Raw genomic sequence first — 27,024 nt, 5'->3', positions numbered from 1 at the left:
AAGACGGATAAATCAGCTCATCAATTGACAGTGTGCAAGGCTTTCATTGGCGTTCCTATCGCATGTCCTCAATCTGGCAACCTGCATGAGCATTGAATCTAAGGTGGAGGAGCAGGAGAAACAACTTTCTCACCTATTTTAAATTTGGACCACTGTGCCTATGTCAGCTATTAGCCGTCAATATTATACTGTATACCACACTTTTGATGCCAAAAGAGGGTCTGCGTTGACGCAAACTGTTGATAAAATTGGTCCTTTATAAACTAACCTTGAGAGACATAAAATAAAAGTTCTGCATTTCATCACCCTTTGAAAATGAAAAATATTGCATATCTAATCATAAAGAATTAAACCGAACACACACCTGACTGCGGGTCCACGGTGAAGTACTGCTGGCCTTGAATCACTGAATACACAAGTTTGGCACTATTCCCATACGTTGGGTCATCAGCATCTGTGGCTGTCACTTGAATAACCGATGTGCCTAAGGAAAGAGAGAGAGCGAGACGAAATAAGATATATTTTTTTGACAGACTCAAGGTTCAATGAGCATGTGAACCTCCGTCTTTTCTTCCAAACACAGCTGACAGCAGTCAGAGGGCATTTGTGTGTGTGTGAAGCCGAGCGCAGTACCAATGTTGGCCATCTCAGGCACGGTGGCGCTGTACGGGCTGCCCAGGAACAGAGGCGGGTTGTCATTGATGTCTTGCACACGGATGATGAACTGGGATGAGGGCTCCAGGGCTCGGCCGGTCTGCCGGTCTGTTGCCGTGGCGATAAGGCGGTACTGGTCCTTTTCCTCACGGTCTAGGGGTTTGGTGACGTGGATGTTCCCCGTTCTGCTGTCAATGACGAACACCGAACCGGCCCCCTCACCTTTTAATATGTATTTGGTTCGTCCATCACCTCTGTCCACACTTGAGTGAAGCTGGAGGAATGAAGATATGTCAGAAAAGTCTCAAAGCCATCAACAAATTCCATTTTTATGAAGCCTGTATACAGTATAAAAAGCACTCATAATTCTATATGATATATATTGTATTACAACTATTTTCACAATACTTTCATACTGTATATAATGTATTATATACTAATTATTTTGTTGAAAACTTTAATTATATTTAATTAAGTTTAAACACATATTATTCCTGAATGCTTAAAGAATCAGTACCATATAACGATGCAAGTGATTCAGTAGTATTCATATTTATATTATCTATAATTTTTTATGTATGCTGTCATTCGATATTAGTGGCGAATGAACATTCAAACCCAATATTAAATTCAATTACAAACTAATAAAAAATTATATATTATAAGATTTTTCTATATAAATATATTAAATATAACTTTTACTGCTTATTACTGTTGGCACATACATACCATTAAACATTTGTGGTCAGTAGGATGTTTTAAAATCATTATAATAATAATTATTATTATTTTCAGCAGTCATTATTATTTGTAATAATATTTCACAATATGATCAATTGTTCGGTATTTTTGATCACATAAATTATGCCTTGGTGAGTTTTAGAGACTTCTTTCAAAAACCAACGCTAAAGTAAAAAAAAAATAAAAATTGCTTGAGCCAGACACACATATTTATTTCTTATTCATAAATATTGCAACATTCCTGAAATATGGCTGGTGGATCTAAAGTAGACTTTGAGATATGAAGAACAATATCCCCTAAATTTATAATGCATTTTATGCACAGGCACCACAGAAGGTGTTACCTAAATCTAATGCTATTTTCTCACTTGGCTAATATTCTTTTCTAAAAAACATCCCATGAAGATAATGACTTGAGAGACCGACTGGTTCCATGTGAATAAATAACTCCATGAGGTAATGAGATGTGTTTGTTGCTTTCAGTAACTGAGATCCTCTAAGGCCAAACCACACAAATGTAATATCCGAGTATAAAAAATGATATCGGGAAAAACTGTCCATAATAAACGAGCAGCTTCCTCGTTTTTGCAGCCATTGCTAATAAAAAGGCATTTGCTTTTTAATACTTTCCGACAAAGTCATAATTGCTCTGGTTGAGCTCTGGGCAGGCAGACTGATCCAGGATCACTGTGAAAGGGCACCTTTCACCAGGGGCTAAAAAAGACCTCTGCATCCAGATATCCAGTGTGCCTGATATGAGGAACACCAGGTGTTTTTGGACTGATAGGAGGCTGGTGATTGGCCGGGCAGAAAATTCATTAGCTCAGCCGACCAATAAGGTCACAGGGGAACTGTGAGGAACATGAACATGAATGTGCCAAATAAACCTGCAAAAACAAACAGACTTTGGCCACGTATATCACAGTAGATTTGAAGCTGCACAATGTTCACTGCATACTGCAGTCTATTTTAATTTAAATATGAAAACATAACACAGCCTGTCATCACTGCAAATAAATATTATTTTTAATCCAGAAAATCGTTTTAACTCTTGGCCGTCTGATTAAATAATGATTCGTAATGACATTAAAAATCATGGTTGATATTAGTTTATGGTTCTATCTAAAAGAAGACTAAAAAAAGACCTAATGAATAAGGACTTCACTAACACAACATGGACGCAAATAAATCACTGAATCATTTGTTGTAAAGGTTAATTTGTATAACCTGTGCAAACTGATTCAATAAAATGAATCGGACCCTTTAACGCTACATATAAACAAAATATGTTTTTAATTGTTCTCTTTGTTTGACTAGCAGAATTTGCTAACTTTAAGAGCAATTTTAATGAATAAACAAACATATATATATATATATATATATATATATATATATATATATATATATATATATATATATATATATATATATATGTATATATACACACACAAACACTACAGTATCTCTACACGTTACAGTGGTAGACACTGTAAACAGACTGTGTGGTCACAATTATGAATTTGGGACTGCTGATATAAACCTACATGTACAATAAGCAGAATAATTGCAACATATGGTTATAGAGCATGAGGCTTGCAGAATGATGCTAGACAACCCATTGCAATGCATTATGACAGTAACGTCTCAGATAGTCTGACGGCAAATAAAGTAAATGATAAATGAATGAGTGATTGCTACAAATATGCAGGAGCTCATATGTTTGTGATGTACTAGAACAGACCTCAATGGTTTTCGTGCATCACGCATACACATTTCTTATTATTTTGGTTTTAATGGTGGGTAAGCATGAACATGTCAGCGTCTTGTTTTCCATTTAATGGAGGTTGGCAAATCCCTTAAAGGGGGAAACCGCCACCCTACTGCACAACACCGGCATGACAGCTGACGTAAAATTAGGATCGGGTTAAGGAGAGCCTATACCAATCAATTAAAATAAAATTAAAAAACGCTTTATCAGCCCTGATGCCAATCCTTGATATTGACTCGGAACAACCTTAAAAACAGGATAAATGCAACTTTTTAAGTCACAATTCTGACTTTTTTTTCTTGCAATTGTGACATTTTCCCCTCGCAATTCAGATTTTATATCTCAAAGTCATAAAGATATAAAGGTAGAATTGCAGGATAAAAACTCAGAACTGAAGGAAAAAAAGTCAGAATTGTGAGTCCAATTCTGAAGGGGGACAAATAGTTAAATTTGTGCATTTATATCTCACAGTTCTGATTTGACTCACAATAGCATGTTATGAAGTCATAATTGTGAGATTTAAACTCTGAGAAAAGTTACAATTGTGAGTAAAAATTCAGAACCGTCATTTAAAATGTCACTATTTTTTATTCAGTAGCATTTCCATTTATCTGGTTCAAGCATCAATCAATCAATCAATCAATCAATCAATCAATCAAATAAAAAAATTATGAAATGAAATACAGTTGAATTACTGTCATAATCCTTAAATGCAGAAGCGCTGCTATGCTTAGTTCTTCCCCTAAACCGCAGGCTACTAGAAAAAAAAACACATTAAACTATTGTACATTCAAGCTACTTAAGTGGGCAATATCTGTTTATCTGCACACTGCAGATGTAGTATGAACAGTATGCTAGTATAGTGACATAACCGTTCTCTGGATTTCCCCCTCACTTACACACACTCACACAAACACACATACACACACACACACACACACACACAATGGCTGTCTACATGTCCATCTGTGTTTTCCTCATCTTCTCCTCTCAGCTGTTTGCCTCTCACCCTCTTTGTCCATCTGTTTGACACTCTCCCTCTCTCTCCATCTTTCTGTTCGTCCATCTGTTTAACCCTCATCTAACACCTCTCTGTCATGTTTATCCATCCATCTTTCAGTCTTATGGAAGCCCGCACGTTTTTCGACAGCTAATATTCTGCCTTTGTCTGCATCTGTAAGTGTGTGTGTGAGGGAGGAGAGAAGAGTTTAACGGGAATTAAGTTATTATTTCTAAGCTGGGTCAGGGTGAGAGAGAGAAGTGAGCTGACGGCCAGCTAGAGGGAGCTGAAGGGATTATTCATCCTTCAGTCGGGTCTCTTTCTCCGTCTTATCTTTGTCTTGTTCTCACAGCTTTTTGGAGTAGTACTTTAGTACAGAAGGAGTGTGTGTGTGGTCAGAAGAAGGCTTTGCAGTGGTTTCCCATCCTGTGATCACACTAACGCTCGGCATGCTGGGAAACTGAAGTGGGTTGAGGGAGCTTGTGATTAAAGGAGCTCTTAGGTTCTTTCTTCCTGCATCTAAAATCTCTTCCCCCTGCTTTTAGTCTTAAAACAGTGACAACTTTCTGTCTTTTTCCTTTCTTTTTTTCAATTCTTTGACTCTCTCCCAGCCCATTTCTCTGTACTTTTTAGACTTTCACACTGCTTTTTAGACTACAAGATGTCAAACACTCCCACATCCTCAGCACAAATATACAGCAAGTACAGACATACAGTCGCCCCTGTGGTGCACATATACTAGATTGATAGAGACTGGTCTTGACTGTCTGCTACATACTGCAGCTTTTTCTAGTCAAAAATATACAGTGACCACTTACAGATCACTCTGTTTAATGGTAGGGCCATTTTAACATTCTAACATAATTTTTTATTTGAAAAGGCACCATGTACAATTTTAACATAAATGTTTTCATTTCATGCATTGTACCAATTTTGTACCAATGGCTAGTAACACGTACATGGTTATTTTGAAAAACTGAGACATTTCCCTTTGTTTACATGCAAATGGAGAATTCGCCTCTGAAACCGATTCTTTCTAAGAGTGGAGATTTAGAAAATCTTTGTTTGCACGTTTGTATGTAAACTGAGACAAACGGGTGTTTAGGCAGCCAATGTCACAGTATGTGCTAGAGCTCGCACGATGTCAAAAAGTGCAATCTATGTTTACTTTGATTTTCGGGATTCTGATTGGCTTACGTGGGCTTGAGCTTCTCGTTACACCGCCACCTACAGGTTTGGCATGCTCTTGACGGCATACATACCGTATTTTTTGGACTATAAGTAGCACAAAAGTATAAGTCGCATCAGTCCAAAAATATCTCATGACGATGAAAAAAACATATATAAGTCACACTGGACTATAAGGACCAATCCCAATTCTACCACTAAGACTTTCCCCTTTCCCCTACCCCTCTGTTTCACGCGTTCAATTGTATACCCCTCTGTTTCACGCGTTGTATACCCCTCTGTTTCACGCGTTCGATTGTATCCTCTCGTCGCTGGGAAATATAATGTAGCGATTCATTATTTAAACTGTATTTAATAAAAGTCGTGGGGCAGCGTTGACAAGTTTATTTTCTCCTGGATGTATGAGCTGCGTGCGATTTCCGATATGTATGTGTGTCAGTAAGCGGGGCATTAATACAGAACGATAATTAAAGGCATAATGTACACCAGTATATGTGTGTATTGTAATAGCTAGATGACGAATGATTGCGTGTGACCTCATGGTAGTGGTGTCCCAATCCTTAGGGGAATATTGTCTCCCCTACCCCTTGACACTCTGTTTCAAGGGACAAGGGGAAGGGGTAGGCGGAGGGGTAGCGGAAGGGAAAGGGGTATAAAATAGAATTGGGATTGTGCCTAAAATTTATTTAGACCCAAGAGAAAACATTACCGTCTACATCCGCTAGAGGGCGCTCTTTGCTGCTCAGTGCTTCAGTGGTAGGCTAGAGGAGCACTGAGCAGCATAGAGCGCCATCTCGCGGATGTAGATGGTAATATTTTCTCTTGATTAATTTCTCTTGGTTCATGTCTAATAAGTTTTGATAAAAGTCGCGCCTGACTTATAGTCCGGAAAATACGGTACACGGGTATGTGTAAATGAACACTTTTCTGAAAACTGGACATGTGTGCACGATGTTATTTTTGAAACCGGAGAGATTGAAATGTTCCGTTTATGATAATAGCCTCCCACATGTAAATATAGCCTAAAACTAAATGCTAAATACACTCACAGGCCAATTTATTAGGTACACCTGTTCAATTGCTTGGTAACACAAATTGCTAATCAGCCAATCACATGACAGCAACTCAGTGCATTTATGCATCTAGATGTGGTGAAGACGACTTGCTGAAGTTCAAACCGAGCATCAGAATGGGGAAGAAATTAAGATTCAAGTGACTTTGAACTTGGAATGGTTGTTGGTGCCAGACGGGCTGGTCTGAGTATTAAAAAAACTGCTGATCTACTGGGATTTTTACGCACAACCTTTTTCTATGGTGAATTCTATTCTATTCTATTCTGTTCGTCTTATTATTCATTAAGCTTGTATATCCCAGTTTTTCTTGCAGAAGCACACACATATAAATATATACTGTAGAAATGCATGCATTGCTGGACCCTTCTGGATGAACCCAGTCTGTGCATTGATCGTCCCTCATTATCCTGTGCATTTTCCCTTATCACCACACAAACACCAGCTCTGTACCGCTGTGCATCTGACAGCATGGATATTTAAATCTACAAATTAGCCCTGAAAATGCCTTAATACACACACACAGATGCATTTGCATACGTCAGACCGGAGAGCTGTATATTCAGTGATGGCAGTGCTCAGCCATAGCAGAACATGAGTGCACGAGCTGTCAGACTGTTTTAAATAAGTGAGGTAAGTACATGGATTCATAATCCCATATTATCACTCGTCCTTCCATGGAACACACGCTCCTGCATTAACTCCCACAGACAGATGCTATGTTTGCAACTGACTTACTTCATATATATATATAAACTATTGGCCAAGTTTGGTGTCATAAATTGTACTTGTTTAGATACAATATAATAATAAAGCTGCCAGTTTAACTATAAGTGGGGCCTCTTTTGCAAAATTATAACTTTGCATTTATACATATATTTAGCATAAGAATGATTCGCCTCTCGACAGTCTTCCAGTTCAAGCTACAGTCTATTTAAAGTTATTAAATTACAGTGATCAGTTATACAAGATGCTAACAAGCTTAATCTCTTTGAAAGATGCATCTTATGCTCACCAATTCTGTATTTTATAATTCAAAATACAGTGATCTTGTGAAATATATTAACATTTTAAACTATTTTCTATTAGAAAATATTTTAAGATGTAATTTATTCTACATTATTATTTATATTATTTTTTAATCAAAATCTTTTGTAACATTATAAATGCCTTTGTTGTAAATATAATGTGTCCTTGCAGATTAAAAGTTTTAAATATCCACACTTTTAAATATCTACCAAATCATATAGTTTATTTTTTCAAACTGCAGTATTTTCCTGGCACAAAAGCAACTGGGATTTTTAAATGAATGCATGCATGAACAGCTCCTAATTAGTGAGACAGCATCAAACTTTCTACTAAAAACACCCATATACTGTATATTTATAAAATGAAAGAAAAAAAATGGATGTAGAAAAAATGATGTGATTTAAGGCGACACAGAACTCAAAAAAAAAAGGAAGCAAAATTCTGTCATCATTTCTCACCCTTGAGTTGTTGTAAACCTATATTGAATCTCTTTCTCCTGTTGAAGATAAAAGAAGATATTTTGAATAACATCGGTACCTAAACAATTGCTGGCCCCAACTGAGATACATAGTATGGAAAATAAATAATTATCGATGGGGACCAGAAACTGTTTGGATACCCACATTCTTCAAAATATCTTCTTTTGTGTTTAATTTACATTGATCACCTGAACAGACCCTGAATTTCCTATAGGGTTACTCTCCCTGTGTTTCAGTATTTCCTCAAGTCACTCAACTATAAAACCTATGCACAATGCAATGGGGCACTAATAACCAGCTATGTGGTGTTATGTCACGCTATACTACTACTTTTTGGAAAACAACAGCATTTTGAAAACAGCTGAACTGTTATTACACTGCTAAACGTGTTGTGCATAACATTAGGACTTTCTAGTTAGCTGCGCCCCAACATTGCATGGTAGTGTGCTATTGCGAATACTGTACTGGTTGGTTGAAAATTTGAGAGACATGAAGGCTTTTGATCATAATAAGAGCTCTGAGGTACACCGAGTGCTTTTCTTTAGTGTACTCTGAAGCCATTTGTAGTCAGAGAGAGCATGTGTGACAGTGAGAGGCAGAGAAGGAGCCGCTCTTCTGAAGAAAGAGAAGGAGAATAACACAGAACAAAGCATTTGAGTAGATCTCAAAATCAGCTCTAATAGATATTAGCACCAGTCAGAGTGGCAAGACCGAAAGAACTGAGGAGTTTGAGAGACAAGCGCATTTATTCTGACATTAGGGAGAAAGGACGGACATGATCAGCGGGTCTGCAATTATTCTGAGATAATCGGGCAGTTTTCACCAGTGTTGCTGAAAATAAAAACTAGTCTATAAAACCAGAAGAAAGCTGTCTGGTAGTATTTGCATTGGTCTTCCTGGAAGTGCATGATATAAAATTTTAGTTATTGGCTGTTAAAATAAAATACTGTACTATTGATATATATATATATATATATATATATATATATATATATATATATATATATATATATATATATATATATTACAATATGTGTATTCAAAGTGTGGGGTGTGCAACATTCAGAATTGAATTGAGAATGTTTTTTTAAATTCCATTTCACTTCCTCCATTTGAACCAAATCCAAATTGCGGAAGCATTATACAGATATATGTTGATAATATTTAAAAAATATACACTTGCAGTTTGAATTTAAATGTACAAATTTTGTTATAATTGAATGAAATTCAATGCAACTATTTTTAATTTTAAAGGTTTTAAGAATAGTTGAAAAGCCATGAAATTTGGATGGATGGATGGATGGATGGATGATGGAACAAACGATGAATGGATGGATGGATAGCTAGATAAAATGATGGATGAATGATAGAATGATAGATCGAATGATAGTTCGAAAGATAGATAGATAGATAGATAGATAGATAGATAGATAGACAGAGAGATAGATAGATAGTTTTTTGCAAAAGCAGCAACTCAGACATGAAGCAGAAGACCACATAACCTCACAGAGCAGATCACTGAGTGCTGAGGTGCATGGTGCGTGAAAGTCACCAACGCAAGTTCCAAACTTCTACAGGCATTAATAGGAATAAGTTTCCATGGCCAAGCAGCTGCATGCAAGCCTCACAACACCAAGTACAATGTCAAGTGTTGGATGGGCTGGTTTAAAGCAGACCACCACTGGACTCTGGAGCAGTGGAAACCCATCTGTGGAGTGATAAATCATGTTTGGCAGTTTGATGGTCGAGTTTGGGTTTGGCAGATGCTAGGAGAACATTACCTGTCTGACTGCCAACTGTAAAGTCTGGTAGAGGAGGGATAGTGGTATGGGTCTGTTTTTCAAGGGTTGGGCTAAGCTCCTAACTTCCATTGGAGGCAAATCTTAATTCTTCAGCATAACATATTGGACAATGCTTTGCTTCCAACTTTGTAGGAAAAGTTTGGGGAAGGCACTTTTCTATTCCAGTATGGCTGTGCCCCAGTGCACAATGAAAGGTCCATAAAGATATGGTTGGATAAATCTGACAAACTTGAATGGCCCGCAGTGATTTCTGACCTCAACCCCATCAAACAACTTTGGCATGAACTAGAATGGAGATTGTGAGCCAGGCATTCTCGCCCAACATCAGACCTCACACATTCCCACAGAAACACTTCCAAATCTTGCTAAAAGCCTTCCCCCAAAGAGAAGAAGATGATAAAGCTGCAAAAGAGTAACCTACTCCATATTAATGTCTATGCATTTAAAATGGGATGTCTTTAAAGTTGGTGTAATGGTCAGGTGCCCCAATACTTTTGTCCATAAGGAGAAGATGCTCTGAAAAATAAGCAGTCAACAAATTGTCTCTTTCACATCAGACATTATTTTCCTTTAGTTTACAGGCAAAATATTGCTAACATTAGCCAAAATCTTGCTTGAGTCTGTGCTGCACCATTTCAATTTCACATATCAATGAGGATGTCAGAACGTGACATGATTGATCAACATAAAACGCTGCCAGTCGAGAGCCGTCTTAAGACATATTTCAAACTGTTTGACATAAAAGCCACACAGTGATGTGGCACAGCTTGCCTTGGCTTTTACCCAAAATCTCACTGGGGTCGTATCATACAAGCTGACAAGCAACAGCCGTAACAGACAGAAAACAATCACACAGTCTTCCTTGTTTCATTTCGGAAGATTGGAGCTTCTGTAATATATTTACAAACCCGCTGACAGTGGTCCCAAACCCGACAAACTGACAAATGTTCTCTGAAATTCAGGGAATTCATCCTTGAATTCCTATGAGTGCGGAGCCAAAGACAAATTTAGCCGCAAGTGATGTGAAGTGGGAAAGATTTACACTTCCTGCAGTCAGAGAGACTTCCTGTCCTGAGGGGGTCACACAGGAGGTACGCTTGGTTGATTTTGGGAGGCAATAAAGCAAACATTGCTGTGTGTCAGACGAGGAAAAGAGCGCGGCATCAAAGAGCAGCTTAGAGGAGCCTCTCTTTCTCTCTCTCGCCGCGGGCTGAGCGGTCTGCGTTCACGCGTGTGTGAGTTCCAGAACACAGCACGACCATGATGTCAAAGCACATTCACTGACTATTACTCTTTGCAGTCAAAACACACTCACAAACACAGACGCGCTCTTATTTAAAGCATACAGGAAATCAAAATTGACCCTATTTACTAGTTTGGTCTTATTGTGCGGAACTCATCAAAAAACTCCATCCAACATTTTTCACTGTTGAACATGTTGAAATTATAGGCCACATTACAGAAGTGAAATGGGTTGAAGATTAACTTTATGATTTCTGACATGCAAATTAAAATGAAATGCAAAAATAATGACTGGTAATAATAGCTTACACATTTTACGTTTAATGCAACACTTGCTAATGCTCCTTCAATTACTCGAATAACAGAAACGAATTAAATTGTAATATTAATCATATAATTATTTATATTTAAAAAATGTAATGCAATAAATAAATGCATAAAATTAATTAATATTTTAATTCATAATAATCATTATAATCACTGAACAACTGAAATATTTTTTTATTCTATATGGCCAAAGCAAAGGTGCCAGTGATATAAATGAACAAATGAACACATTTATTTATTTATTTACATTTATTTCTCTTTTGATATCTTTTTATTTATTTCACATCACATATATATATATATAATATATAATTAAACATGTAAACAATTAAACAATACTTAAAAATATTTACAAATAAAACCATACAATACAATAAATATATGATATAATAATGATTGAATATTGAGTAATACTCAAATATTGATATTTTTATTTTATTTTATTTTAACCGAAGCAGAGGTGACATGGTATCCAAAATATAAATCTTAAATTTTTTTCTTTCTTTTTTTTTTTTTAATTAAAATTAAAATTAAAACTAACTTTTATTATTTCCAAAGCATCACTACATTTAAACACTACAGATAAACACAATGCACAAATATACAAAAATAAATTTACACACCATACACAGAAACACAATCACTAACAGACATACACACAGCACACACATGGTTCAAGCACTATATCGTGCTGCTTACAGACAGTGTGTCGAATCTGACCACATGCTAAGAGGGGCTTCAGCTCTGCCCATGGTCCAGTGATGGCCAGGTTTACAGCCTTCACTTAAATTAAGACCCTCAGCTTAACACACACACATACACACACACAGCTAAGAGCTGCCAAAAGCTTCCAGGCCTGAGTAAACATGCAGCGATTAACCCATCACTACAGCTCAGGACCACCAGAACCATCTCTAGCTTTCCCTGCTCAGTAATAATGCATGCTAAACAGTGACTTCTGGACATCCATAAACCTGTCAACTAACAGCAGGCTGACAGAAAGCACACTGCCTCCTTCAGCGCTAGCATTCAGAGTTTTCATCTCGGATGTGTTCAGAATTGCATAATAAAATAGCATTGCATAATAATATAGTACAATTTCCTCAATGCATAGAATGCATATTTGCCAAAATGTGGAGAATACAGGCATTCAGTCTCATCCAGATTCTCAATCCCCTCTTTCCCATTCTGTGCAATATGATCACAAGCTCTTATTCTGTGTTGTTCATTGATATGTTGTCAGCAGTGTTGTGGGTAACGCGTTACAAAGTAACGCGTTAGAGTACTCTAATTACTTTTTTCCTGAAATTTGTAACTTAACGCGTTAGTTTCGTGCGTAAGTAATCAGTAACTTCGTTATTTTTTTTAAAAAGTAATCCGTTATTTTAAGGAAAGGAAAATCCCGACTGCAGCCTGCTTTTTGTCAGACAGTAGTCCTAGGTCTACTGTGCCACCTGCGGATGTATCAGCGGAGCCGAAACTCTGTGATCGTGAAGTCAATGGCTGTGATGCGTCTGTGCCCTGCGCCTGACCCTGTGTGTGTGTGTGTGTGTTTTTTTTTTTTTCGAACTCCTGGCAAGATAGCAGAGAGGACAGCGTTTGGTTTATGGAAGTACGCACATTATTTTCAATTTGTCAACGAAAAAACGGTAAAATGCACACTCTGCTTTAATGAAAAGCTTCTGTCGACCGCCAAAAATTCTACCTCAAATTTAACGCTACGTTTTAATCACTAATTTTAAGAGTAAATGTAAGAGGACTGTGTTAAAGCGAATTTAGGCTTGTGACTGTGAGTGACACTTTAATAATAATTAGTTCGGCTATTAAGCGATTTGTCATTTGCCTGTGTGGCAGGATTTAATTCGGTTTGTTATCATTTTTGTTTGAAAGGCAGCTGTTAATTTCTGTTAGATCATTGGCTGGCTTGTTGTTCATCATTTCTAAATTGATTTAAATCTGCAAGCCTGTTTAAGGTTGTGTTTACAAGTAAGCATACTTGTACTTTGATAACTGCATTATTTAAAGTTAAAGAAAAATCAGGAGTTATCTTGTGGTGCTCATAATATACAGTAGCCTAGGCTACCCGGGCTGGGTAACGTTAGGTGAGAATTTTGATTAATAATATATTCTGTGATAATAAATAAATAAAACGCTATGTGGAATAGCCGATTGCTGACTGCCTTTCCTGTTATTGTTATCCTGAAGTGTTAATTTAGTCGGATGACTGACGTTATTCATTGTCGGGAGTCACGACTTCTAGGTGCATTTAAAGGGGCCGGGGGCTGTGTCTGTCGTGTGTGAGCCGCTGCAAACGGCTTTTAATTTTTGGTAACGCATGAGTACTCTAACGCGTTACTTTTATGAATAGGTAACGCTGTATCATAACTGATTACTTTTAATTGATGGTAACGTTGTAACCTAACTAACTACTTTCCAAAGTAACTATACCCAACACTGGTTGTCAGTGGCTAAACTGCTATGATTTTATCACGGGTACAGGGTGTTATAAGGCATGACATGACACAGCAATTTGATGAAAGACACCAAAGTAGACTAGAAGTGAAATTTAATGGGATAAAAACAACTTTTCCACCAAATCATATACTGCATTATTCTTATCTTAGGCGATAGTCAAGCAACTTTGCAAGGACAGTCTGGCACTTCTGATTCACAGTCTGTAAGTACATTTTCATAAAGGATTTACCAATGATGATTCAAATCAAGAGTTTTGAGCAGTGTAAAGTAGAGCTTGTTCTTTGTCGTGCAGACATGGTTTTATGTTTATGCGGCGCGATCCAACGCAATGCGTAACATGACAGTATAAGTCATTATAATCAGTAATTATGTCTCCACTAGATGCAACAAATGCCTCGTTTATAATGGGTTTTATTATTTTTGTCCTGTACACATTATCACAGCCAATAACAACGCATTGGAAAGCTGGCCAATCAGCACACACCTCGCTTTTCCGAGGATGAGCTTTGTAAAAATCTTTGCGTTTCAGAAAGGCTGGGCATAGAGGGGAAACAATATGTACATTATGTGGAAAATAATGTGTTTTTTAACCTTAAACCTCATAAACACATTGCATTACACCCAATACACAAAATAAATTTCTTTTTAGCAACATCATATGACCCCTTTAAAATAAGACACGTTGAGATTAGAAATTTTGAATTAATGAATAAAAAGACAAAAAGTAAGAGAAGCATAAAGGGTGCTGCACAATAGTTTTATTGCTAAAACTAAAACTATTAAAAATAGTTTTCATCAATTGAAATTAAGCTGAAATGTAACAATATAACTAAATAGTAGATTTAATTAAAAAAACGTAAACTTGAAAAGCTTGAAAAGTAAAATAGTACTAAATTTACTAAATTAAATTAAATTGAAATAAAAAATACAAGCTAAACAAAAATATTTAAAAGCTAATAAAAAGATAAAATCACATGACAAAATAAAACATAAAATAAAATTTTAATGATAAAAAATATATATTTAAAATATTAATAAATACTATAATAGTTTCACAATGCAAAAAAAGCAGCTCATCGTGTGGTAAAATGGAAAAGCATGAGTATTGCACAAAAACACCTCATTCAAACAAGGTTAAGTTCATTCAGCTCCAAATGAGATTGTTTTACTTGTAACTCCCATTTACAAGCATTCCTTCAGATATAAAAAGACACAATCATGACTTTTAAAAATAAAAAGGTGCAACTTTGCAAAATGGAAGAATAGGTAGGGTAAGGTTTTTCATGCAAATTCTATATAAGTAGCCTATAAGTCTTTTCAAATACACAACAACTGTTACTGAAAAAAAAAACATCTATATACAACACATCATCTAGTCTACATTTGGAAATTTTGTTTTAGAATGAAACAAATGTAAAATTATGAGCATATAGTGGAATGAAAGAAGAAAACACTTCTGAAAACACTATTTCATGAACGTCAGTGATGTGGATTACTTCTGGATTATTGCTGTTATACTTGTGGATGTTTGGATGCTTTGGGATAGACTGCTGGTAATCAAACAGTCGGTGGTTCCCATTGACTTCCATAGTAGGAATAGTAATTCTATGGAAGTCAATGGGTACCACCAACTTTTTGATTACAAGCAATCTTCAAAATATCTTCTGTTATGTTCAACATAAGAAAGCAACTCATATAGGTTTGGAACGACATGAGGGTGAGTAAATGACAGAATTTTCATCTTTGGGTGAACTATCCCTTTAACTGCAGAGGAACCATGGGTGAGCAAGTGATGTAATGCTAAATTTCTCCAAATCTGTTCAGATCTTGAATAGCCTGAGGGTGAGTAAATCTTCAGCAAATGTTCGTTTTGAGTCAATTATTCCTTTATCAAGTTGCAAAATAAAAAATAAAAAAGTCAGCCAGTTTGTAGGGCAGAATTGTTCAGATTAACTTAGTACAGCAGAAGTACTTGATTTCAGACATCATCTTTAACCTCAATCAGTATTTCCATATCCTATTTTCTTTGTTTCTTTCATCTCCTCTCAAATCTGTTATATAAATCTCCTAATCATTCGCTCTCAGATTTGTGCTTTAATTGCTCTACTGCAGTCGTCTGTGTACACTACAATGTTTCACTGTGGGAATGAAATGAATCCAATACTCAAAAAAAAAAAAAAAACTAAACAAATTTAGAGACAAAAAAAAGAGATGGTAAAAAAAAAGAAAAGAATGGAATTTGGGAAATGATCTCTGATGAGTTTCCCAGCAGGAAAAGCCCCTCCCTGCTTCTCATTCTCTTTCATCCACACTGTTGTACACTCTTCTCCTTGATCTATCCATTTCTCCCTCTTTCTGATTCTCCAGTGTCCACATTTGTTCTTTCAGAAACACCACATGCATTTCTCTCCTATACTCAGTTCCTCCACTAATGAGTTCAAATGAGGCAAAACACGCACATCACAAGAAACTCCTAAACTCACGCACATACATGCACACTCGATTTCTCAAAAATGAATACAGACCTTGAGGTCCTTGAGAAAATAAAATATTGAGCAGTTGCTTCCAGCATGCATGTCTACACTTAGAGGATATTGATACATCTACTGTAAGTGGCTCATTTGTGTTTGTACAGCAAAGGATGTGATGGGTATGAAACACTTAAAGGTGAAATATGTCATTTTCTGCACCCTTAGCACTGGTTGAAGGGAAAAAAAAGAGAGAGAGTCTACATTAGAGTAGTCAACTGCAAGTGGTAAAGACTATTTCTAGAAGGCATTTTATTGGTCAAAAATATATTCTGGAGTTCAAGCGGTACTGTTGTCTTTGTAATTTCTGGGATATCTTTGGATTTGGGATAATAATTATTCGTAAAATGTGAAGTAGAATCTGTGTTCACACTCGTGTCAGACAACAAAACTGGAGTCACTATGAAAACACGATTCAGTCCTATTACAAGTCCATTGCAAGAGGTAGAAAGCATTTCTGCGAGAATTTTATTGGACAAAATGTATTTTGGAATTCTGTCTGAGAGGCAGATATGTTGTCTTTGTGATTTCTGGGATATTTTTGATTTGGGATAATAATTATTCATAAAACATGAAGCAGAATCTGTGTTCACACTTGTGTCAGACAACAAAACTGGAGTCACTATGAAAACATGATTCACTCCTAATGCTAGTCGATTAAAAGTGTTAAAAAGCATTTGTAAGAAGATTTATTGGACAAAAATGTATTCTGGAGTTCTGGCTGAGAGGCGGTACTGTTGTCTGTGATTTTTGGGATAATAACTATTTACAAAATTTAAAGTAGAATTTGCATTCACACTTGAGCCACTGTGATTCACTACTACTGCTAGTTGATTGCAATTGGTAGATATCATTTCTAGAAGGCATTTTACTGGACAAAAATATGCATAAAACTATAAATCTGCAACATTAATTTTGTAAACTTTTTAAAGGATGCTTGCTTACAGATTAACCTCAAAGCTAACAGAAATAGACTACTCTCATTCTGATTTCATGAGTTCTCAACCTTCACTTCAACAACTAACCCAGCCTATTTGTCATGTTAAACAACCCACAGATTCAGTAGCTTTACTGCAAATCCAATAGGAAAGTTCCCAGTTCATACATCAACGTCAGTGCTTGTGTCTGGCCTCGCATTTCGCCTTGCAGCACTGCAACAGTCAAGTTCAGCTTTGTCTTTGAGACGGTTCCCCTTCATTCAGCCATAACTGATTCACAATGCACTTCTCCGGATCGCGCACAGGTAAACGGCTCACCGTGATGAACAACAGCACAGACAACAGCATGTCCTGGCCCATCGGATAAACATTTACTCCGATACAGTGTCAGCACAGTGACAGGCAGAGAAGCGAATGCAACATTTATGAGGTGTGCTCTCTTGATCTTGTGTTGGTTTAGTGCCAGACTCTTTAAAGCCTTGTGTTCTGTATAAGCAGCTGGCAAACTTACTCAGTGTGAATCACAGCTAATGCGATCCATCCAGTGCAGCTCATTACCGCAGAGCGCGTGCGAGCATCTGGGTTTTTAGTGCATGCCTTTGTCTGTGCATGTGTTTCTAAATGTGACCAGCGAGCATGTAATTGCATTTTGCAGTCTTTTTTTCTGGGAACATCTAATAATTACTGTCCAAGTCCCATGTTTAATAAACTCAGAGGTAATGCAATGGGCTTGATTCATTTATAAGAGAACCTTGCAAATTGTTAATGTGTGTGTGTGTGTGGGGGGGGGCATGTTTTTGTGACATATCAGGACACAACTTTGTATAATGACATGGGTATGACACAGAATATGTAACCATATTACATGGAGAGAGTGACTTATGAGGACATAACCCATTTCCCCATTTTTCAAAATGCTTATAAATCATACAGAAATAGTTTTTTTATGAAAGTAAAATTGCACAAAGTTTCCTGTGAGGGTTAGGTTTAGGTGTAGGGTTGGTGTAGAATATACAGTTTGTACAGTATAAAAACCATTACGCCTATATGATGTCCCCACTTTTCACAAAAACAAGCATGTGTGTGTGTGGAATTACTCCAGTTTTCAGTGTCACATGACCCCTTCAGAAATCAGACTAATATGCTGATTTGTTGCTCAAGAAATATTTTTAAGAATTTTGATTTTTAAAAAAAAAATAATTTAAACACCAGTAATAACAAATCAGCATGTTAGAATGATTTCTAAAGGATCATGTGACACTGAAGACTGGAGTAACAATGCTGAAAATTCAGTTTCGCATCACAGGAATAAATTACATTTTAAAATATATTCAAATAGACAACAATTCTTTTTAAATGTGTATTTGTAAATTTTCATAATATTTCACAATATTACAGTTTTACAATATTTTGATCAAATAAATGCAGCCCTGATAAGCAAAATAGACTTCTTTCTAAAATATGTAAATCTTAATTATTCCAAACTTTAGTCCAGTAGTACATATGTATTTTTCATCTTGCATTTCTTCTTCTTTTTTTCTTTTTTTTTTTTTTGGCTCACAAAAGACTTTTTTTTTTTTTTTTTTTTTTTTGAATACACTGTGTATGAACAATGACAAAAGTTTTTCAAAATATCTTCTTTTGTGTTCCACAGAAGACAGAGTCATACAGGCTCGGAATGACATGAGGATTCATGAATGAGTCAGTAAATGACAGAATTATCATTTTTCAGTGTTCTGCTCCTTTAAAGACAACAATTTCCTGATCTTATTGTGAACAATTTGTCAATGCACACTATACCAAAGAATATGCGTTTGTAATTCTTTCTATCACAGTTTCAACCAAAACGGCTTCTGAAAAGACTTTTCTTTCCATCTTATGTAACCAAACCATTTTTTTTTCATCTTGAATAACTTTTTTCACTCAATATCTAGGGTTACAGAAGTAAAACACATTTCATTAATTGTTTTAAATAAGCATGGAAGTATAACCAATGCATTATAAAAATGTTCAGCTTACCCGTCCAATCAGAACTGGTTCTGGTCCACTATATTCCTCTATCACAAAAAACTGGTTCCAGATCCAGCTTCTTCGGCTGCGGGATTGTGAAGGCATCTCCTCCAAATTTGGACCAGTAAAGGTCCCATGGAAATCACCACTGCTGTCTGACTCCTGGTTGCCCATCATTACAGTTTGCACTTCCTGATTGCTATTTAACCCAGACGCTGGCTTCAGAAGTATCACGCTGGCATCAGATGAGCCATTCAGAGTGGATCTGTCAGGTTTATTTTCATCTACTGCAGGAGTTAGTTCAGCAGGAACGAAATGATCATGAGATCTAGATATTTTGGAGTCCTGGGTTAGAGTTGATACCTTAGTCTTTGTGATTTCAGGGATATCTTTAGATTTGGGATAATAATTACTTTCATTACGTAGAGTAGAATCTGTGTTCACACTTGTGCCAGACAACGAAACTGGAGTCACTCTGATTTCAAATTCCGATTTTGCAGTTTCTTCAATCTGTGCTTGATGCAGTCCTGATAAAGACTCTGTTTTGTCTTTGTTGCTTTTTGGTAAAATCCTCAAATTATCTTCATTTTTCTTTGCTAAAGTTGGTGTTCCTGCTGTGTTGGCAAATGGCATCTCACTTTGCTTTTCCTCCACGTCTAGATGCTCCACCAAACTTTCTTTCCTTGCGGTTTCCTCACTCTTCCATCTTTTTAGTGGAGCACTGCTTCCCCCGAGCTCTGGGCACATGAACAGAAAGAGCAGTGCAGCCCAGATATGGCCACTCATCGTGCCTCACTTCGTTATTAGTCACAATGTTTGCCACAGGGGGAAGAACAATAAGATCGACCTTCACTCACACTCTGTCTTGCTGTGTGGGAGGCTGCTCCATTCATCTCCTCTTCTTAATTCCTTATTCTTCATGAGTCTCAATGGTCATTTAGCATCTTATCCACTTTTTTCGGATTATATTTCTCTCTTTAGGTCTGGTTAAACACAAAGGGCGATTCCCATGGTTTGGGTTTGATCAGGCAAACCTGTTCAAAGAGATAAGAGAATGAGAATCAGTGCTGATCATGAGTAAACGTCATTGGGATTTGCGGTTGGGATTACTGGAAAAACAGCACAGTTTTAATAAGGGTACAGAAATGAGTCATGGGTACACAAATGTGCACAACTAGCAAGGGTTCATAAAACTTTTAATCGCTTAGAATCTGGGACTGCTTTTCACAGTAATTTTAAAACAGATTTTTTGAAAAATCATGAAAATATCTTATTGTCTACAAGTCTTTTAGTCAAATTGAGTAGAGTTGGGCGATGATATAGTTTACATTCTGCAATGATGCAAGCAAGGAATCAGTAATTTTGGATATGTTATATAATAGGCTATATATCACCCTACATGTTTATACATATGCAAATAAAGTCAAACATATGAAATTTTGTATTAAAAAACAATTCGGACGATGAAACAATTGACATTTTGCAATACTAAAAGCAATCATGCAGTTGATATTTGCTATACAATATAGCATGTATCGCTTTATGTGTATACTGACATATGTCCAACTCTACATAAAGAGCTTGGTGATAATATATAGCCTATTTACTTTTTGTGACAAGATAAAGAAATCAGGCAGCGGAGATTTATTTTCTATGTAGTGTAAATTGCTTTACATGAATGTGCTGTATGTATGCAAACAATAGCTGTGCAAAAATACATTTTACATTAGCTGATATTTCTTCAATGATATGAAGAATCACGACAATAAACAACAGATACAATGTATATTGCTTTATATCTAATACTTCATTTAAGGATTTGCCTTATGTTAAAGTGAAATGAACAAAAGCAGGCAGCTACTCTAATCTTAACATGTTCAACATAAATTACAATCTTGCAATATTCTTTAAACTGCTCTTGGACATCTCACAAACTTTATGTTCATGAAATGTAATTACTGGCATGAATTTTAGGTGGCTAAGCACTTTGGAACAGTCAATCACTTGGGTCTTGAAAATGTGTTGATTTGTGTGATTGAGCATTTTACCGGGCTGTCTCTAACTGTACAGACGAGGTTATTGCCATCCATATTAAGGCTAGTTCAACCATTTTACATTCTGGCACCAAACCATATCCTCATTGACTTATGCAGCACATTTTCTTTGAGGCACAGATGCTCTAAACTGAAAACAACTCGACCATTTCAACAAGCAATACTACCTTCAAACAAGACTATTTGTAAAAAATAAAATAATAAACTGTCCTTTTATAAAAAAGTATTTCATAATAATTCAGCTGTACAACTGCTTTCCTTTACTTCAAAGTGTTTTACTATAGTGTTCCTGTAGCTCAACTGGCAATGCGTTGCGTTAGCAAGCAAGCTAGCGCAAGGTTGGGGGTTTAATTCCCAAGGAACCCATGATAGGTAAAAATTGATAGCCTGAATATACTGTAAGTCGCTTTGGATAAAAGTGTCTGCTAAATGCATAAATTAAAATTAAATTAAATAATAGTTTACATTCTAGCTTTACTATCTTTGTGAAAAAGACGTACACTTTAGCGTATTTTTAACTTAATATGGAAATAATATACTTAAGTGCAAACTTAATGTAATGTTTAAATCTCATGTAATTGCGTATTAATTACAATCTATTAGTTTTCGTTTATATTAAATTAAATTAGCTGAACTTTAGCAGCAATTAGCTTAATGCAATAAAAATGTATATGTAAAAATACATCTGTATTTTTTTAAGCATGGTTAGCATTTATTATAAAATATACTTTTATACTATATAAGCTTGTATGCCATGAATTTAAATATATTTGTAAATACTTATTTGTAATGATTCGAATGTTATTTACTTGTAACTTTTAATATTTATCAAATAACATACTACACTTGAAATTAAAATTTACTACGTAAGTAAAAAATTTTTCTAAAATGTACATTTTAAAAGTGTACTGAAGTGAGTTAAAAAACTGTTACGAAAGAGTACTCTTACTCTTTTTGCAAGTAGTCTTTTTTAATTTACTTTTAAGATTTGAAATACACAACAAGTGCACATTTAATACAATTAAGCGCACTTATTTTCACACAGGTACACATCTTAATAATTTTACCATATTGTGGCTTTATAGCATTTATAACGTTCCATTTTCTCTGCATCTAATGCATCTTAACTGTGCTGGTAAACTGTGACATTTTTCACTTTCTCTAAAATCTTGTTGTGGCCTAAACAGTCAGACAGTTTTCCCTAAACAGATTAAGAGCAGGAGAGAAACAGTCTGCAGCTCTCCTCACACATTTAGACAGCCAACTGAGAAAATAACCTCACAATTTTAGTGAATGTAATCTTATGGCCATGGCACTGTAGCTAAATTAAGAGTTGCTATTTTGCCTTTTTCTTTGATTATCTAATGAGTATGAACTCATTACACACACACACACACACACACACACAAAGACTTGGCTAAATCCCTCTTCAAATGTCTCGCTAACAGTACTTAGCGTTTCTCGAAAAACAATACGGTCATGTTGAACTCGGTGCATCTCTCAAGAGACCGCAGTGGTGTAAGTAATCTCTGATCAGTGATTCAGAAGGAAACATCAAATGTCAGCCTTCACAATCCTGACTGGCTCGGAGCTCAGGCTAGTTGGAGAGCTGAGACTCAGGCTACATCCAAACTTTCAATTATCAGAGTTGTGTGACTCTTGAACCTTGGTGTTTGTACAGAAGTGGCATTTTGTAATTGTATTTCTTTACAACTGGGAGCTACCCATAGAAAAGTCAAGATGAAAACTAACTTTGAAAAACTAGTTTTTAACATTTATGGAAGAAAATGTGAGTGGTGCAAAATGTATTGCTTATTTGGTGCTAAGGTTGACTTGTTGACCTAATGAATAATCAAACCCATTATTTTTCCTTGGAACTCTGTATAGTTTTAGTTAGTTGAGATTAATTGTTTAGTATGACATTTGTATCCTCAGTTTATTAGGCCCATATATTTATTTTCATTTACTATTGTTTAAGTATAAATTTTTCTTAAAATATATATATTATCTTTCATTTGCTCATCTATATAGTGTACGGGCATTCTATTTCTTCTTTTGATCAATGTTGAAATATGTTTAATATTTTTTGTAGAAACCATTTTTTTCAGGATTCTTTGATATGAATGGAAAGGTCATATATATATGAAACATTTTAATGAAATATTTTAATGAAAAATTGCTGAATGAAAGCAAGTATTAATGTCTTTTTTCTTATCAAGTGCAGTTTATCACAATTTCCACAAAAAAAATTGTAAGTGCCACAAGAGTTTTCAACATTGATAATTTATGGATATTTAAAGCATATTAGAATGATTTCTGAAGGATCATGTGACATTGAAGACTGAAGTAATGATACTGTAAATTCAGTTTTGCATCACAGGAATAAATTATATTTTAAAATTATTAAAATAGAAAATCAGATTATTTTAAATGGATATAATATCACACAATCTTGCCGTTTTACTGTATTTTTATTAAATTTTTAAAATATATAAAAAAATGAAACCTTGTTTTAGGGTTGGTTAAGATAGTCATGCCTGGAACTCAACCCAAAACTTTGTTACAGACCCTCTTCTCAGGAGGAATATTAAGACAGAACCTATTGCAAGACAAGCACATTAGCCCTTGACTAAGATTGGTTTTCGATCGCAGTGAATTGCCATTTAGTTGAAGCTCTGCAATGTCCGAGATGAGAAAACCTTTTGCACCAAGCCGCCGCATCACCACGGTAGTCCACAGCACCCCTGCAAAAAACATTAACTTTAATTTATTCTGAATCGCTCCCATCCCCCGACTGAATAAAACATATGCGATATGTACAGTACAAATCCCCGTGACAGTCTTGCTTGCCCTGGGTCTTTGTTCACAGCGAAAGAGCTTGTACCATCGGCCATGAAACGCATCATTAATAGAAAGCAATAAAGTCGCTGTATGGGCCGCTGCCTCCCCGGCTGTGGATCAATATTGTTTCCACACATCAGCGGCGGTGACAGCAACAGTATCGCGGGAGAAAGTAATAGAGACAGGTGGAAGTGAGTGGGCTGAACATGGCTGTAATGGAATGTCAAGGCCAAACTTATGCAACTGAGTCCAATTAATCAGCAGCCTTTGATGGACGTGACAGTAAACAAGTGAATAAAGATCAGAACAAACTGACCTATGTGTTCTTTTTTTTGTAATGCTGAGAAATAAGAGTTCAGGTCAGGTCATTTCTGCTGCATTTCTTCTGAAACATTTTATCATATTCCAGCTCTACCTTATCAAGCATTATACACCAATTCAGCTCTAATACATCAGGTACTTCACTATATTTCAGCTTTAATATATGTCAAGATTTTTTCCATTCATGTACCATACTACATCATTAGCATTTTACCATTTCAGCTTTTCGATTCTTTCAGTATTTTGGCCATATTCTAGCTTTTTTTTTTTTTTTTTTTAACCAAATTCAAGCTTTACTACATTCCAGCTTTACGGCATCTCAAGAATTTGACCAAATTTCAGTTTTACCACACCTCAACTATTTGGCTTTATTTTACCATATTCCAGCTGAGCCAAATCTCATGTATCTTACTATATTCCAGCTAGATCACATCTCAATAATTTTACCATATCCCAGCTTTACCACATATAAAGCACTTTACCATAATCAGTCTTTACCACATATGGACTACTTTACCATATTCCAGATCTAGTACATCTTAAATATTTGACTATATTACATTTTTACCACATATGAATATTTGACCAAATTCAAGTTTCACCATATATCACATTCCAGCTTTAATCTAAAAAACTAAAACATTTTACAATAACAACTTACGTATTTTACCATATTTCCACTTTTCTAAGTCTTTTGTATTTTTGCCATATTCTGGCATCACCACACGTATTTTACCACAATCGAGCTTCACTACAATTTAAGTATTTTACCGTATTCAAGCTTTACTATGCCAAATATTCTACCATATTCAATCTTTAGCTTACTGAAACTTAAATGTTTATCAGGATCCAAACTTTACAACAACAAAAGCATGTGTCACTACCAACCAGTTTTACTGTATCTACAGTATTTTTACTGTATTCCTCAACAACTGAGCTGATAATACTGTTTTTGACTGCTAGAGGTTGCTTTGTATTCATGTGCGCAACACCGGTTATAAGGCCTTTTTACGTGCCAGTGATTTTTTTATATGAGGTAGCATTTTATGGTTAACATGAGACCTGATTTTGAGTAACATTTCCCACCATTCATTCCAATAGGCCCTAAACACAGCAGAATCTGCATTAACTGTAAGATTCTTCCTCTAAAGTGTTGCTCTACTGGGTCGAAAATTCAAAGCGGTCCTTGTCATGGGTCCTATGTGTTCTTTTTTTTTTTTGTAATGCTGAGAAATAAGAGTTCAGGTCAGGTAATTTCTGCTGCATTTCTTCTGAAACATTTTATCATATTCCAGCTCTACTTTATCAAGCATTATACACCAATTCAGCTCTAATACATCAGGTACTTCACTATATTTCAGCTTTAATATATGTCAAGATTTTTTCCATTCATGTACCATACTACATCATTAGCATTTTACCATTTCAGCTTTTCGATTCTTTCAGTATTTTGGCCATATTCTAGCATTTTATTTTTATTTATTTATTTATTTTTTTTACCAAATTCAAGATTTACTACATTCCAGCTTTACGGCATCTCAAGAATTTGACCAAATTTCAGTTTTACCACACCTCAACTATTTGGCTTTATTTTACCATATTCCAGCTGAGCCAAATCTCATGTATCTTACTATATTCCAGCTAGATCACATCTCAAGAATTTTACCATATCCCAGCTTTACCACATATAAAGCACTTTACCATAATCAGTCTTTACCACATATGGACTACTTTACCATATTCCAGATCTAGTACATCTTAAATATTTGACTATATTACATTTTTACCACATATGAATATTTGACCAAATTCAAGTTTCACCATATATCACATTCCAGCTTTAATCTAAAAAACTAAAACATTTTACAATAACAACTTACGTATTTTACCATATTTCCACTTTTCTAAGTCTTTTGTATTTTTGCCATATTCTGGCATCACCACACGTATTTTACCACAATCGAGCTTCACTACAATTTAAGTATTTTACCGTATTCAAGCTTTACTATGCCAAATATTCTACCATATTCAATCTTTAGCTTACTGAAACTTAAATGTTTATCAGGATCCAAACTTTACAACAACAAAAGCATGTGTCACTACCAACCAGTTTTACTGTATCTACAGTATTTTTACTGTATTCCTCAACAACTGAGCTGATAATACTGTTTTTGACTGCTAGAGGTTGCTTTGTATTCATGTGCGCAACACCGGTTATAAGGCCTTTTTACGTGCCAGTGATTTTTTTATATGAGGTAGCATTTTATGGTTAACATGAGACCTGATTTTGAGTAACATTTCCCACCATTCATTCCAATAGGCCCTAAACACAGCAGAATCTGCATTAACTGTAAGATTCTTCCTCTAAAGTGTTGCTCTACTGGGTCGAAAATTCAAAGCGGTCCTTGTCATGGGTCCTATGTGTTCTTTTTTTTTTTTGTAATGCTGAGAAATAAGAGTTCAGGTCAGGTCATTTCTGCTGCATTTCTTCTGAAACATTTTATCATATTCCAGCTCTACTTTATCAAGCATTATACACCAATTCAGCTCTAATACA

The 27,024-nt window shown here is 35.6% G+C and overlaps 1 protein-coding gene across 1 annotated transcript in view; it reads right to left on the bottom strand.

The window, feature by feature from the left end:
• LOC113041303 (cadherin-11-like) overlaps window positions 1-27,024 on the bottom strand; it is a 64,974-nt gene that overhangs the window by 29,114 nt on the left and 8,836 nt on the right. Inside the window, exons 2-4 of the mRNA XM_026199763.1 lie at window positions 19,261-20,285; window positions 634-928; window positions 365-484 (exon numbers count right to left, since the gene is read on the bottom strand). Coding sequence (XP_026055548.1) covers window positions 365-484; window positions 634-928; window positions 19,261-20,037 — 1,192 coding nt within the window. The 5' untranslated portion in view covers window positions 20,038-20,285. The remainder of the gene's footprint in view (window positions 1-364; window positions 485-633; window positions 929-19,260; window positions 20,286-27,024) is intronic.

The sequence above is a fragment of the Carassius auratus genome, chromosome 23 (assembly GCF_003368295.1).
Source record: "Carassius auratus strain Wakin chromosome 23, ASM336829v1, whole genome shotgun sequence".
NCBI lineage: Eukaryota > Metazoa > Chordata > Actinopteri > Cypriniformes > Cyprinidae > Carassius > Carassius auratus.
Note: the sequence above shows the minus strand (reverse complement) of the source record. Positions and strands in the feature narration are given on the sequence as shown.